This window comes from Staurois parvus, unplaced genomic scaffold (assembly GCF_062004578.1).
Source record: "Staurois parvus isolate SC_StPar_1 unplaced genomic scaffold, SC_StPar_1.0 ptg000456l, whole genome shotgun sequence".
Taxonomy (NCBI): Eukaryota; Metazoa; Chordata; class Amphibia; order Anura; family Ranidae; genus Staurois; species Staurois parvus.
The window spans coordinates 702,873-720,364 of NW_028318252.1; the positions used below are offsets into that span (position 1 = coordinate 702,873).

General features: G+C 42.2%; 1 protein-coding gene across 1 annotated transcript in view; it reads right to left on the bottom strand.

The window, feature by feature from the left end:
• Positions 1 to 13,219: 13,219 nt before the first annotated feature.
• RAB3D (RAB3D, member RAS oncogene family) overlaps positions 13,220 to 17,492 on the bottom strand; it is a 46,454-nt gene continuing 42,181 nt past the window's right edge. The window contains exons 4-5 of the mRNA XM_089688832.1: positions 16,697 to 16,821; positions 13,220 to 14,075 (exon numbers count right to left, since the gene is read on the bottom strand). Coding sequence (XP_089544958.1) covers positions 13,894 to 14,075; positions 16,697 to 16,821 — 307 coding nt within the window. The 3' untranslated portion in view covers positions 13,220 to 13,893. The remainder of the gene's footprint in view (positions 14,076 to 16,696; positions 16,822 to 17,492) is intronic.

A 17,492-nucleotide genomic window follows, 5' to 3' on the forward strand; every position in this document is an offset into this window, starting at 1 on the left:
TGTCACAACACAGAGCCAACTCAGCATCAGGCTGGCCATACAATATATAATTTTCTTGTAAATTATCCTTTAGATTTACCAAAACCATATGACATTAGGTCAAATCTAAACACTTTCAATTTGTATGCAATCAGGCAGGCCAGTATGACAGTATGTGTGTATGGTCAGCCATATTGGTAGAGGCCCAAGGCACCAGTACTTCCCAGCCCAGGGCTCCCCTGATTCCTCCTTGGATTCCTGAGTGTTCTGATCCACTTTCCAGTGCTCCCAAGCTCCCCATGGTATTCTCTATCATTTAAAAGAAATCAAAAATCCTAGAAAAGTGAGACCTCAGAGAGAGAACAATCATCTACCGTATTTTTCGCTCCATAAGACGCACCTGACCATAAGACGCACCTAGGTTTTAGAGGCAGAGAACAGGAAAAAAAAAATTCTGAACTAATGGACTGCAGACATAGTACAGGAGATGACCAGAGACTGCAGACACAGTACAGGAGATGACCAGAGACTGCAGACACAGTACAGGGGATGACCAGAGACTGCGGACACAGTACAGGAGATGACCAGAGACTGCAGACACAGTACAGGGATGACCAGAGACTGCAGACACAGTACAGGGATGACCAGAGACTGCAGACACAGTACAGGGATGACCAGAGACTGCAGACAGTACAGGAGATGACCAGAGACTGCGGACAGTACAGGGGATGACCAGAGACTGTGGACATATTACAGGAGATGACCAGAGACTGCGGACAGTACAGGAGATGACCAGAGACTGTGGACACAGTACAGGAGATGACCAGAGACTGCGGACACAGTACAGGAGATGACCAGAGACTGCAGACACAGTACAGGGATGACCAGAGACTGCAGACACAGTACAGGGATGACCAGAGACTGCGGACAGTACAGGAGATGACCAGAGACTGCGGACATATTACAGGAGATGACCAGAGACTGCGGACAGCACAGGGATGACCAGAGACTGCGGACAGCACAGGGATGACCAGAGACTGCGGACAGCACAGGGATGACCAGAGACTGTGGATAGTACAGGAGATGACTGCTGACCTTTGGGGAGGGGGGGAGCGGGTACCTGAATTTGACAGGTACCCGCTCCCACTTCCGCGGAGTTGTTCTTTCATCTTACCTGTTCCTCTGTCCAGCCGCGCGCTGTCTTCCCGGCTTCTGTAATGGCGCTCGGCATGACAGCCGGGTGTCCAGTGCGCATGAGCGAGAAGCACTTGCGCTTTGTGATTGGTCCGGCGGCTTCTGGGATCTGTCATGTGTCCCAGGTGCCGCCTTACCATTCACAAAAAGCACTGCTTCTTGCGCATGCGCACTTGGCACCCGGCTGTCATGCCCACACTACAGAAGCCGGGAAGACCGCGCCGCTGGATAGAGGAACGGGTAAGATGAAAGAACAACTCCACAGAAGTGGGAGCGGGTATCTGTCAAATGCAGGTACCCGCTCCCCCCCCTCCCCAAAGGTCAGCAGTCATCTCTATAAGGTCCCGCTGTAGAGCTGAGCGGCCGGCCCGGTATTCTGACACGGCGGCAGTGGAAATACCGGACTGGCCGCTCTAAATTCGCTCCATAAGACGCACTGACATTTTCCCCCCTTTTTTGAGGGGAAAAAAGTGCGTCTTATGGAGCGAAAAATACGGTAATTGGTGTTCAGCAGGGGCGGACTGACCACTTGGAAACTCTGGCACTGCCTGAGGGCCCGGGGTCAGTAGGGGGCCCCATGAGATGCCCCTGGTACCTTTTTCATAGGCTTTTTTGATGTTGGGCAAGGACACAGGGGCCCCATGATCCCCTACTGCCTGGGGGCCCCATGAGTTGTCAGTCCGCCCCTGCTGTTCAGTGTCACCAAATGTATGGATTCCTTAAATCCAGATACATTTTCTGAAGCAGGTATGAGATTTCTGCTTTGAACTATGTATACCAGGCGGTGGTGAATGGTCTGTGGTTGTATCTATATAATCCTCCCGCGCTCAGAATGTCAATCTCTAAATACAGCCGCTAACACCACCTAGCACAATGGACAATATTGAAATATAGTAAGTTGGTGCTGTGCTAATAATTAACCCTTTGAATCACAATAAACAGAAAATTTCACAGAAAGATCATATAAATGTCAACATAAATATAGAATAGAATGCACATGAAAATCATATATAACCATGGAACCCCCAAAATACTAAATCTAGGGTGTAACCAAAATGCACCATAAATAGGTGACTAATGAATAGCAAGATATATAGAATATATACGTTTTTTTCCTGGTAGATCTTTTTTGGCAATACCAGTGTGACACGTAATATAACTGTAGGTATATTTTTCACATCACGAGTTATTTTGTGCAATTTAGCACAGTATTGGTGGGATTCTATTTTATCACTAATTTTGCACTATTTAAGAATTGTCACTTATAAATCGACGATTTAGGGTGTACTTAGGTTACACCTTAGATATATTTTGGGGGTTTTACGGTCATATATGATTTTGTATTTTCATGTGCATTCTATTCTATATATCTTGATATTCATCAGTCACCTATTTATGGTGCATTTAGGTTACACCCTAGATTTAGTACTTTGGGGGTTCCACGGTTATATATGATTTTCATGTGCATTCTATTCTATATATCTTGATATTCATTAGTCACCTATTTATGGTGCATTTAGGTTACACCCTAGATTTAGCACTTTGGGGGTTCCACGGTTATATATGATTTTCATGTGCATTCTATTCCATATATCTTGATATTCATCAGTCACCTATTTATGGTGCATTTAGGTTACACCCTAGATTTAGCACTTTGAGGGTTCCACGGTTATATATGATTTTCATGTGCATTCTATTCTATATTTTGAGATTTATATGCTCTGTGAAATTTTCTGTTTATTTTGATTCAAAGGATTAATTATTAGCGCAGCACCAAATTACTATATTTCAATATGGCCTATGGTTGTAGCTTATCTGTGTGTCCTGCTTCATTTACGGATTCCAGTTAGTAAAGGGATCTTTAAGGTTTTGTTGACTAAAACGCCTCTGGTGCCGTACATTAAATATTTACCTTGCAGAGCACACGCCTAGGATTTTCCTTCCCAGCCTACATGAGACATTGTGTATTTTTTCCCAGGACTTGCCACACCACACAAGTATCTCCTTAAATAATGTCCAGCTGGTTCATGAATGGCTGCCATCAGTTGCTTGTCATTAAAATACATATAAAAGTCACCCACATTTTGGTCAAACTTGGAATATTTCACTTTATGGTAGCTGTTGCAAAGTAGCAGATCACATCTTTTATTTTCGTGGCTTCACACCTTTGCCTTGCAGGAACACTTGCATTTTACCGAGCATTAGCACAACACACAGCACTCTATGCAGTGTACAAGGCACTCCAATGCACAAGTACAGTAGGTGCTGATGGGCCTGCATGGCACTGCACCACAACACACCCTGCGGTGGCCAGCCCTGCCAAGCTGTCAAAATACCTGATCAGTGCTTGGATCTGATTGGAGGCCGGCGCTGTTTAGCTAACAGTTTTCACGAACCTGCAGCTTCGATTTTTCAATCAAGGGATCATGATAATAGGTGTGCGCAACCTATTGTTTTAGGGTGTGCACCCCAGAGTTCCAACACACATGCGTGTATGTATATGACAGCCAAGGGTATTTTTGTTGGTTATTTCTGCTTGCTAGTGATGGCAGGATCCTGCTAGTGTTGGCAGGATCCTGCTGGCGATGGCAGGATCATGATAGCGATGGCAGGATCATGATAGCGATGGCAGGATCCTGCTAGCGATGGCAGGATTAAGATGACAGTCAATGGGGCTCCCTCCATCAAAATCAAGACTGCATCACTAGCTGGTTTTTTTACCCAGGGACAAATCTACCAAAACCACCCACATGGAAGAAAAAAATATATTTGAAGTATATTTTAAAAATATTCTTCCCAAATATATTGCCATATATTTGAAATGCTACAATTTTGGCCGTATTCAATATATTTCAATATATACACACATACACTGCATGTTGAAATGCGTTTTTATTACAAAATATATGAAAAATATGGAAAGACTTTGATTTGTGGAATTAGCCCCCCTCACTTTCAAGGTAGGGGGGAGAGGGGGGGAAGGGAAGAGAAAGGAAAAGTTTGCCGTCCTGAAAGTTGGATACTAAATTGCCATTTAACACATGGTGCTATTATTGTATTGACTTGATGTGAACTGTGGACATGACTACATTTGATTGTTATGGGGGTCGTTTTGCTTTTTGTTCTCCAGATTGTCATATCCACTACCCCCATCCTCGTATCTTATATATTCAATAAAACTTTATTTTTGAAAAAAAGAAAAATATTTTTAAAAATACATTTGAAATATACTGTATGTCTTTTAAAACACAAATCTACATTTTTGGAATGCATTTACAATTAGATGTAAAAATATATGTTAAAATGACTTTATGTGTTAAAAAAAAATCGGAAGAATATATTTAAAAAAATATATTTTTAAATATATATATTTTTTTAAATATATTCTTCATATTTTTTTTAAACTTATAAACAAGTAATGTTAACATATATTTTTACATATATTTGTAAATGCATTCCAAAATTGTAGATTTGTATTTTTAAAGACACACAGTATATTTCAAATGTATTATTAAAAATATTTTTCATATATTTTGTAATAAAAATGCATTTCAACATGCAGTATATATATTTATTGAAATATATATTGAATATGGCCAAAATTGTAGCATTTCAAATATATGGCGATATATTTGGGAAGAATATTTTAGAAATATATTTCAAATATATTTTTCTTCCATATGGGCAGGAGTAATGGTGAGAAATCCGGACAGCTTTCTTGGTAATAAATTGTCCTATTAATGATTGTAGCATCAGCTCTGGGAGGAGGATGTGATTGATGAGTGGAGGTCTGTGATGCCTGCTGGAGAAGGAGCCCGGTGGGGGCCGAACCCCACAGCGGCCCAGCATCTATACTATGTAACCAGCGGGCGCTGCTGTATTACTTGACATCTGTTATTTGATTCTCTCCCCCGCATATCACTAGCACTACATACATGTTTGCTGCAGTTCTAGCGCTTGTGATGTGGAGGAGGTCGGGCGTCAGGGGAGAGGATCTGATGAAACATCCTTTCCTCTCCTTGTCAGCTGAAGCACCCACTGGTTACATAGTGGCCAGGCAGCTGGGGGGGGTTCGGCTCGCATTGGGCCCCTTCTCCAGCAGCCTGCTTGGCTACTTCGTGAGACAGAAAAGACTGAGAACTTGCATCTCCCCATGGTGTGCAATGTTTAAGGGCACAGTGGGCACCCCTTCCTTGGGGCCCATGTGCACCGTACACATTGAACCCGTGGATAATACGCCACTGGTGCACGGAGTGATTAGGGTGTGATTAGGCACATCCAGCACACCCAGTGCGCATGCCTATGAGAAGGATATTGGGTGGGAGGGCAGCCAACAGGGCAACCCACTGAGCAAATTTTAACAAAGAAACCTGGCTGGCTGAATGAAAACAACTGAGCCTATTTCCTCATCCACAAATGGGAGGTGGATGGGAAAATGCTCCACACTGAAGGGAATATTTACCAAATCTGGTACAGCCAGGGGTGTATTTACCACAAGGCAAACAAGCCAGTTGCCTAGGGTGGCATTTTTCAGGGGGACAGCAGCATTTTTCAGGTGGGAAGTGCCGTCCCCTGAAAGAATGAAAGGAAGAAGGGACACACGCAGCACGGGGACCAAGTGGGATTCTCAGAGAGGCTGCGGGTTGCTTGATGGTGTAAGCAGAGCCTGACTCTTGTGCCCAGGGAGCTGTGAAGGTGAGTGTCTTATCTCTTGCGGGGGGGTTGCCAGTGTGTGGGGGGCGGTGGTAGTGGAAGGCTCTCTCGGGTGGGGGCGGGGCTGGGGTGTTGTTGATCAATGTCAGGAAGAGAGGACAGCACAAAACCTAAATACACCACTGGGTACAGCTGTGCATGGTAGCCAATCAGCTTCTAACTTCAGCTTGTTCAGTTAAGCGTTGCCAATAAAACTTGGAAGCCGATTGATTTCTTTGGAGAGCTGCCCCAGATTTTGCACTTTCCAGCCTGTGTCTTTGTATTCGGACAGCGGGCTCCCCCGCCATCAGAATACACCGATCAGCGCTGCAGTTGATTGGTTGCATGCCGATTGAATGCTCTGTTCAACAGAGAGGGCTACGCACAGATCGAAATTCAGCCGGTAGTCAACCTTCCACCCTCAACAGTAATATATTTCAAATAGGTTTCTGTGTCTGAATTGTCAACCTGGGAATTTAAGAATGAGAAAATTAAGGAAAAAAAAAAATCAAACATTTGAAAGCTTGCCTGGCCACTATTATTTATCCACAGAGCCAGAATTGCATACAACACACAGACATATACTACTTGTATGCAACACTATAGACATAAACTTGTCCAAGCAGTAAACTTGGACGCTCGGTCTACCTTTCTCAACCAAAGAGGAACCCTTGAAATAGTTTTCAGATCTCAGGGAACCACCACTTAAATGATTAGACCTACAGTGGCACGATGAATAGATTGTACAGACAGTTAAAAACCAAAGTGCTCCCATACATTGGAGGTCAAGGTCTGTGTAGGCAGGAGATGAATCCGCCAGTATCAATCTGTAGCAACCTCTGGACGAACCATGAAACCCTGGCTGAGAAAGGCTTGTCTAGCAGAACATAGGTCAAGTATCTGAAGGGCTGGTGAGATCATACCTGTATCTCCGACAATCCTCCTGTAAAGTGACTGCAGACGGCATTCTTGCCAACTATCAAGAATGCTGCACTGCCAGGTCATGTCGCCCCAGCTCTATGAAGGCATTGAGCAAGGGTAATTACCCATTTTGGAAAAGAGAGAGATTGCTCGTAGGTCATTAAGGATCAGAAAATAAAATTGCTTGAATTGATCATTTCTGCAGCAATGTCTTCATATTGATCTGTGCTGAACAGAAGACAAGGGAGCCTATGATATGAACAAGTACCTAGCTGATGACTAGAGGGATGCTCAGCTATGTGTTCTTTTTTGTGCAGTTGCTGGTATTTCATAAGTTGCTGTGTTCTTGGAACTGTATAAAGTTCGTCATCCCGCTGCTCTCCTTTATAAGAAAAGTTAGACTGGCCATAAAGGCACTGATATTTCACCGAGACCCAGTCTCATCTCTTGCATAGACGTTCAGACTCTTTAATTTACAGGTGGCGCACACACCTAGTGCATCATCCAAGGTTTATTGAAAGGTATGAAAAGGTATAAACATACTCACAGACGAAGCATGTATCTAAAAAGCATTTGCATAATGATGGATGGATGATGGGAGCCTTGCTTGTGAGGGCATCATCAGCAAGGCTCCCATCATCCATCCACTTCACATCTGCACCAGAGGCTGGTCAGTAGCTCTGAGGACTCGTCCCCGAAAACGCGTCAGCCATTTGACCGCACTGACAGTTGGAACACCTTGCTTGCCGTTGTGGCCATCGTCATTATGCAAATGCTTTTTAGATACATGCATCGTCTGTGAGTATGTTTTTACCTTTCAATAAACCTTGGATGATGCACTAGGTGTGTGTGCCACCTGTTTATTCTCTATCAAGTGGTGGCTGATCTCCCCGTCTGAGGAGGGCTGCACCCCTGAAGCATTTCCTTTGGTTGTCGCTGTCCTGGTTCCCTTGGCTTCCCTTTTGGCTGTACATTTCCTGAGGCACTGGAGAGTACATACAATACTCTTTAATTTACCCTCTAACAACCTATTTAATTTATCTCTCTCTCTCTCTCTATATATATATATATATATATATATATATACAGTCATGGCCGAAATTGTTGGCACCCTTGATATTTCTCCAGGAAATCATGTATTTCTCACGAAACGTATTGCATTAACACATGTTTTGCTATACACATGTTTATTCCCTTTGTGTGTATTGGGACAAAACAAAAAAAGGGAGGAAAGAAAGCAAATTCGACATAATGTCACACAAACCTCCAAAAATGGGCTGGACAAAAGTATTGGCACCCTTTCACAACTGCGGATAAATAAGAATGTTACAAGCATGTGATGCTCCTGTAAACTCACCTGGGGCAAGTAACAGGTGTGGGCAATATAGAAATCCCACCTGAAAGCAGATAAAAAGGAGAGACGTTCACTTAACCTTTGCATTGTGTGTCTGTCTGTGCCACACTAAGCATGGACAACAGAAAGAGGAGACGAGAACTGTCTGAGGACCTGAGAACCAAAATTGTGGCAAAATATCAACAATCTCAAGGTTACAAGTCCATCTCCAGAGAACTAGATTTGCCTTTGTCCACAGTGCGCAACATTATCAAGAAGTTTGCAACCCATGGCACTGTAGCTAATCTCCCTGGTCGTGGACGGATGAGGAAAATTGATGAAAGATTGCAACGCAGAATTGTCCGGATGGTGGATAAGCAGCCCCAAACATGTTCCAAAGACATTCAAGCTGTCCTGCAGGCTCAGGGAGCATCAGTGTCAGCGCGAACTATCCGTCGACATTTAAATGAAATGAAACGCTATGGCAGGAGACCCAGGAGGACCCCACTGCTGACACAGAGACATAAAAAAGCAAGACTACAGTTTGCCAAAATGTACTTGAGTAAGCCAAAAGCCTTCTGGGAAAACGTCTTGTGGACAGATGAGACCAAGATAGAGCTTTTCGGTAAAGCACATCATTCTACTGTTTACCGAAAACGGAATGAGGCCTACAAAGAACAAAACACAGTACCTACGGTAAAATATGGTGGAGGTTCAATGATGTTTTGGGGTTGTTTTGCTGCCTCTGGCACTGGGTGCCTTGACTGTGTGCAAGGCATCATGAAATCTGAGGATTACCAAAGGATTTTGGGTCGCACTGTAGGGCCCAGTGTCAGAAAGCTGGGTTTGCGTCCAAGATCCTGGGTCTTCCAGCAGGACAATGACCCCAAACATACGTCAAAAAGCACTCAGAAATGGATGGCAAAGAAGCGCTGGAGAGTTCTGAAGTGGCCAGCAATGAGCCCAGATCTAAATCCCATTGAACACCTGTGGAGAGATCTTAAAATTGCTGTTGGGAAAAGGTGTCCTTCCAATAAGAGAGACCTGGAGCTGTTTGCAAAGGAAGAGTGGTCCAAAATTCCGGGTGAGAGGTGTCCATAGCTTATTGATGGTTATAGGAAGCGACTGATTTCAGTTATGTTTTCCAAAGGGTGTGCAACCAAATATTAAGTTAAGGGTGCCAATACTTTTGTCCAGCCCATTTTTGGGGTTTTGTGTGACATTATGTCATATTTGCTTTTCTGCCTCTGTTTTATATTTGTTCCAATACATACAAAGGGAATAAACATGTGTATAGCAAAACATGTGTTAATGCAATACCTTTTTTGTGTGAAATACTTGATTTTCAGGAAAAATATCAAGGGTGCCAACAATTTCGGCCATGACTGTATATCTATATCTCTCTCTCTCTCTATATATATATATATATATATATATATATCTATATCTCTCTCTCTCTATATATATATATATATCTATATCTCTCTCTCTATATATATATATATCTATATCTCTCTATATATCTATCTCTCTCTCTCTCTCTCTCTCTCTCTCTCTCTCTCTCTCTCTCTCTCTCTCTCTCTCTCTCTCTCTCTCTCTCTCTCTCTATATATATATATATATATATATATATATATATATATATACACAGTATATCTATATATCTATATCTTTCTCTCTCTCTCTAAATATATATCTTTTAGTGTCAGTGAAAAATTATACACAAAAAGTCCAAATAATTATTCCTCCATATTCAGCTATATCATCCCCGTATATATCCAAAAGAGCATATACCTCAAAAGAAAAAAAAGAACTAAAATAGTGTATTACCCTCAATAAAATATATGCTTCGCAAAAATAATATTCTCAAAACGTGCAAATAAAATAGGATTCAAATCGTGACCACGTGAATCATGAAAGTATTTTCTTTTCACGATTCACGTGTTGTTCACACTTCGAATCCTTTTTTATTTTTTGAGAATGTTATTTTTGTAAAGAATATATTTTATTGAGGGTAATACACTATTTTAGTTCTTTTTTTCTTTTGAGTTATACGCTCTTTTGGATATATACGGGGATGATAAAGCTGAATATGGAGGAATAATTGTAAAATATTATAAATATCTTGCGAGCCAGAAAATTAACAAAAACTCCTTATTAATACACTCTAATGCTGGATCGCAAACCTCTAGCACATAACTACCAATGTGATAAACCGCAAAAAATAAATCTATAGTGTTGCGCTCCCAATCCTTAAATCAATATTTAGTTATTTAAATATGATCTCTATAATAAAGATCACAATAATTAAGAATGATGTGTGCAAATAAACATAAATACTAATATTCTTAAACTTTGAATTAATACAAGTAAATAATGTGCATAAAAAATGATCAATAACAATAAATCACTAAAAAATTAATAAAAATATAAAAAATAAAAAATAAAATATAAAGATAAAAATAAAAATAAAAATAATGTCCCAAAAAGTGACTTTGTGCTGGAAAATCTTCAATCTAAAATAAATATAAATCGGTGACTGCTTGTGAATCCTCCCTCCTGTGAAGATGTGCGCTCACCTCATGAGAAGCCTGCAATTAGGCTATAAAAGCTTGCGGTTCACCTCCTTTGGAACCTACTAGTTTAGGACTCCTGCTTGAAGATGGGATGAATCTCCTCTCCAGAGGGTGCAACTCCTCTATACTTTCATCTCCATGCGATTCTCCACATATAAAAAAGATCTCGACATGGTGCTTTATCTTTTATATAAGTATGCCTTTTATTTGCTTATGATATGGCACTCACATATAAAGTGTGCGGATAGTGGTAGCACAATTGCAATCCCAAACCGCCGCTGATTGTCGGAGCTGTGTACTCGTGGTCCGGCTAACAAACTGACTCCCTCCGAGTGACGTTGCAGTCCCACCCCTACGCGTTACGTCACTGGTCACGTGGCTTCATCAGGGGGATTTGATCAAATCCCCCTGATGAAGCCACGTGACCAGTGGCGTAACGCGTAGGGGTGGGACTGCAACGTCACTCGGAGGGAGTCAGTTTGTTAGCCGGACCACGAGTACACAGCTCCGACAATCAGCGGCGGTTTGGGATTGCAATTGTGCTACCACTATCCGCACACTTTATATGTGAGTGCCATATCATAAGCAAATAAAAGGCATACTTATATAAAAGATAAAGCACCATGTCGAGATCTTTTTTATATGTGGAGAATCGCATGGAGATGAAAGTATAGAGGAGTTGCACCCTCTGGAGAGGAGATTCATCCCATCTTCAAGCAGGAGTCCTAAACTAGTAGGTTCCAAAGGAGGTGAACCGCAAGCTTTTATAGCCTAATTGCAGGCTTCTCATGAGGTGAGCGCACATCTTCACAGGAGGGAGGATTCACAAGCAGTCACCGATTTATATTTATTTTAGATTGAAGATTTTCCAGCACAAAGTCACTTTTTGGGACATTATTTTTATTTTTATTTTTATCTTTATATTTTATTTTTTATTTTTTATATTTTTATTAATTTTTTAGTGATTTATTGTTATTGATCATTTTTTATGCACATTATTTACTTGTATTAATTCAAAGTTTAAGAATATTAGTATTTATGTTTATTTGCACACATCATTCTTAATTATTGTGATCTTTATTATAGAGATCATATTTAAATAACTAAATATTGATTTAAGGATTGGGAGCGCAACACTATAGATTTATTTTTATGGAGGAATAATTATTTGGACTTTTTGTATATAATTTTTCACTGACACTAATAAGTTTATATATATATTTCTGGACTTTCAAGGGTAAAAGTGGGACTTTGGAGTGTCATATAGGGTTGTATCATTTATTTTATTTTGGATACAGAATTTATATCACAATATTTAATTTTTGGTCCACGTTATGCCATTGCCGGCAGTCAAGATTATTATTTATTTATTATTTCAGGTACTTATATAGCGCCGTCAATTTACGCAGCACTTTACATATATATTGTACATTCACATCAGTCCCTAACCCTCAAGGGGTGTACAATCTAAGGTCCCTAACTCACATTCATATACAAGGGCCAATTTAGACAGGATCCAATTAACCTACCAGAATGTCTTTTGGAGTGTGGGAGGAAACCGGAGTACCTGGAGGAAACCCACATACGCACAGGGAGAACATGCAAACTCCAGGCAGGAGGTGCCGTGGCTGGGATTCGAACAAACGACCCTAGTACTGCCAGGTGGAAGTGCTAACCATTTAACCACTGTGCTTGCCCACAAGAGATTCAAAGTTTATAGTAAAAAGTGCTTGGTACAAGGGTTGATAGTGACTTCAAACTTCGGTGGCGTGTCAGAAGTGTGGTAAAAATACACACTCACCAGATGCGTATTTTAAATACGCATGTAAATAATATACTCTGCGTGCTGCGAGCCCATTCTGGATGACGCAGTGGTTCGAGTGGCAACATTCCATTAAATCAGAGGAGGGAGCTGTTTCCATTAATACTGGTTGACAAGCATCCATCCATCCATCCATTAAGGAGGCCTCTGGATGGACCCTATCTGCACCAACCGAGGAAGACACCTTTAAAAGGTATATACCACCCAGAGGGAGGAGAATCCGTAAACGGCATTTCCCATCCATCCCATCCTGAGAGGGGGATCTCTGGCTATATTATTTACATGCGTATTTAAAATGCGCATCTGGTGAGTGCGTATTTTTACCACACTTCTGACACTCCACCGAAGTTTGAAGTCACTATCAACCTTTATACCAAGCACTTTTTACCAGGAACTGTCACATTATTTATTTGCTATTTTTTCAGTATTTATTATTCTAGTTCTGCACTTTGTTATTACTAGTTCTATGAGGTTTTACTTAGTTACCTTTGTGTGCTTCAGCAGCTAGTTCTAAAGCGCTCACAGATTTTATTCCATTTTAAAGATTCAAAGTTTTACTATTCATTTTAGAGTGATAGGATTGTATGCACACTGGCCTTTTCAGATTCAGCACAGACACCGCAAGCAGATCTTGGCTCGAAAGCCAAAAAATAAATGAAGACACCGACTGATCACCTTTACACAAACAATGACTGCATACAATAAAAGGACAGTTCCTTTTATTAAAAATGTAAACATCTCCTAAATTTTTACAACAGTAGAGGGCAACATATCCGCAAAGTCAAAACCTTCATGGCCGCTATGCCCCGATATATACAGTGATCTATGTTCCCGCGACCTTGGTCCTTTCCTCAGTTCATCATGTACAGTCCCAGACACAAAACACTTTGAACGGGTCCAATAGTATCATGCAGAGCACTTGAGAAGAAAAAAATAACATGCAGAGCAATGCTTTGCAGAGCCCTCAGAACAAGCCGTGACGGCACGTTCGGATAATCTTTGGCACTTGATGGCAAAGGAATACCTATCGTGGCCCCAGGAAACACCCATCTATGTAACCACGTGATGTCCTGTGATATCAGGCAGTGACATTATGTGTTGTTTTTAAATTACAACCCATGTAAGGCTGGAATATAAATTATCTGCAGCAATGAATTAGAGGAGGTATGGTACATGTATGTGTATGTAACAGTGTCTTGTGTTGTCTCTCATATACTCAGCTGGGAATGTAAAAGGAACAGTCACCCCGTCTCTGGAAGTTACACAGTATAGGGGTTTCCGTCCCAATTGGGAAATTGCTGACTGCTGAGCATTGAATATAATTAGAGACATCTCTGTGACCTAGCTGGGTGCTTTCTGTAAAACGGGGCTCCAGACTAACATGAGCAGTTACTCTGTTCCTTTGGAGAAGAGTCGGTAAGGTGTGCGGTACCACCAGCTGGCACCGGTCCATTCTCCAGGCTTTCATTCATCTTCTCGCAGATGACATCCACCAGACGCTCGAAGACTTGTTTCACGTTGATATTTTCTTTTGCGCTGGCCTCAAAAAACTCAAACCCTGAGGAAGAAGCAAAGTGATCCCTGTTACGAGTTGTAATGATGGACTGTGTGTAGAAAAGGGTTTGGACATGGTTAGAAGGGTATATATCGCTTTTATTATCAATCTTTCAGTAGGAACAAGAAAGAAAACCATGAAATCTTGAAAGGCGTATCTGGTTGGTACAATGTGCACAATGCTTATGTATACATTCACTCTGATGGAGATTTGTATTATCCAGTAGATGGGTATGTCCAGGGGCGAACTGACCATTTGGAAACTCGGGCACTGCCCAAGGGCCCGGGGTCAGTAGGGGGCCCCATGAGATGCCCCTGGTACCTTAATCATGGGCTTTTTTGAGTTTGGGCAAGGACACAGGGGCCCCATGATCCCCTATTGCCCGGGGGCCCCATGAGTTGTCAGTCCATCCCTGGGTATGTCAAACGCAAAAAAATCTTTTGAAGGTTTGACAAGTTGTGGTGGAATGAAACATCATGCTGTACTGCAGTAGTTTCCAAACTGCGGCCCCCGGGCCAGATGCGGACCTTTGCTTGCCTTTCTGGCCCTTGGGGTGATATATTTCTCATTGATAAAGGGCATTATTCCTCTTACTGACATCAACAATGAAGCATCATTCTTTCCTCTGACACCAACAATAGGGCACTATTCCTCCCATTGACACAAACTATGGGGCATATTTTCTTCCACTGATAGAAACATTGGAACACTATTCCTCCCACCAACACCAACAATGGGGCACTACTGCTTCCACTGACACCAATGATGGGGCACTACTGCTTCCACTGACACCAATGATAGGGCACTGTTCCTCCCACTGACACCAATGATGGGGCACTATTCCTCCCAATGACACCAATGATAGGGCACTATTCCTTCCACTGACACCAATGATGGGGCACTATTCCTCCCACTGATGCCAAGTATGGAGCATACTTTCTTCCACTGATAGAAACATTGGAACACTATTCCTTCCACTGACACCAACGATGGGGCACTATTCCTTCTACCGACGCCAATGATGGGGCACTATTCCTTCCACTGACACCAATGATGAAGCACTATTCCTCCCACTAATGCCAAGTATGAGGCATACTTTCTTCCACTGATAGAAACATTGGAACACTATTCCTTCCACTGACACCAACGATGGGGCACTATTCCTTCTACGGACACCAATGATGGGGCACTATTCCTTCTACGGACACCAACGATGGGGCATTATTCCTTCCACTGACACCAACGATGGGGCACTATTCCTTCTACGGACACCAACGATGGGGCACTATTCCTTCCACTGACACCAATGATGGGGCACTATTCCTCCCAATGACACCAATGATAGGGCACTATTCCTTCCACTGACACCAATGATGGGGCACTATTCCTCCCACTGATGCCAAGTATGGAGCATACTTTCTTCCACTGATAGAAACATTGGAACACTATTCCTTCCACTGACACCAACGATGGGGCACTATTCCTTCTACCGACGCCAATGATGGGGCACTATTCCTTCCACTGACACCAATGATGAAGCACTATTCCTCCCACTAATGCCAAGTATGAGGCATACTTTCTTCCACTGATAGAAACATTGGAACACTATTCCTTCCACTGACACCAACGATGGGGCACTATTCCTTCTACGGACACCAATGATGGGGCACTATTCCTTCTACGGACACCAACGATGGGGCATTATTCCTTCCACTGACACCAACGATGGGGCACTATTCCTTCTACGGACACCAACGATGGGGCACTATTCCTTCCACTGACACCAACGATGGGGCACTATTCCTTCCACTGACACCAACGATGGGGCACTATTCCTTCCACTGACACCAACGATGGGGCACTATTCCTTCCACTGACACCAACGATGGGGCACTATTCCTTCTACGGACACCAACGATGGGGCATTATTCCTTCCACTGACACCAACGATGGGGCGCTATTCCTTCTACGGACACCAATGATGGGGCACTATTCCTTCTACGGACACCAACGATGGGGCACTATTCCTTCTACGGACACCAACGATGGGGCACTATTCCTTCCACTGACACCAACGATGGGGCATTATTCCTTCCACTGACACCAACGATGGGGCACTATTCCTTCCACTGACACCAACGATGGGGCACTATTCCTTCCACTGACACCAACGATGGGGCACTATTCCTTCTACTGACACCAACAATGGGGAACTATCCTTTCCACTTACAGCAACAATAGAACACTATTCATTTCACTGACATCAACGATGGGACCTAACAAAAGAAAATTAATGCAGCCACCACATGGAAGAAAACTGCAAAATATGACATGTTTGTTCTTGGGATTAGATACACTTTGAAAAAAAAAAGTCTCAAAATGCAAATCATAAGAAGAGTGAGAAGCAAATGATATCATGCTATACATCATGACTGCAATTATTAGCGAATGCTCTGAAATAGCCTCCCCTCATTCTGTTGGGATATCTATCACACATATGGGTTGTATTGGTAATATAAAGCAAAGAATTATAAAGGCAAAAATGGTATTTTCATAATAGTTCACATTCCTGAATGCTTGATGACGTCATGAGACCACGATCCACATTCCCACACATCACGTACCTAGCTCCTCAGCCAACCTACGTCCATCTTCAGCTGGGATTACTCGCTCATCTTCCAAGTCACACTTGTTCCCTACCAGCAGGACCTGTGCGTTGTCCCAGGAGTATGTCTTGATTTGTGTGGCCCTGTCATGTAAACAAACAAACACCTAAAATTTAGGAACCAAACCTTATTTTGTTTATTTAAAAAATAATGATGATTTATTGTACCCCAAATTTGGGAACACAAATGCTGATATTAAAGTGTCACTCCACGTATAGGTGATATTATAAGGTATAGGCTGAGTGCTTCTCCACCATTCTTGAGAAACCTTGTACTTTTATCAATGGACACAAGGCTTCCTCTGACTGGACATGATTTACACCTCAGCCAATCAGAGAAAGCCTTGTAATCTTTGATAACCATACAAGGCTTCTCCATAACGGTGAAGAATCACTCAGCCCATTGCTCTTTAATTGTAGCAACAACTGGGAGGTCACCCATACTGTTCTTAGGACATCCTGATGTTCACTATATTTAGCTGATGCTACTACAGCCCATTACAGCACACCCAGCAGCTGCATTGTTCTGAAATAGAGATAGTTTGAAATCCCAGTGGTGAATAAATACCACCAAAATAAAGTTTTATCTGTCTCAAAAAAATGCTAAAAAATTCATATGGGTACAGTGTTGCATGATCGCGCAATTGTCATTCAAAGTGTGATAGTTCTGAAAGATGAAAATTGGCCTGGATTGGAAGGGGGTGAAAGTGTCCGGACTTGAAGTGGTTAAAGAGGAACTTCACCCCCCCCCCCCC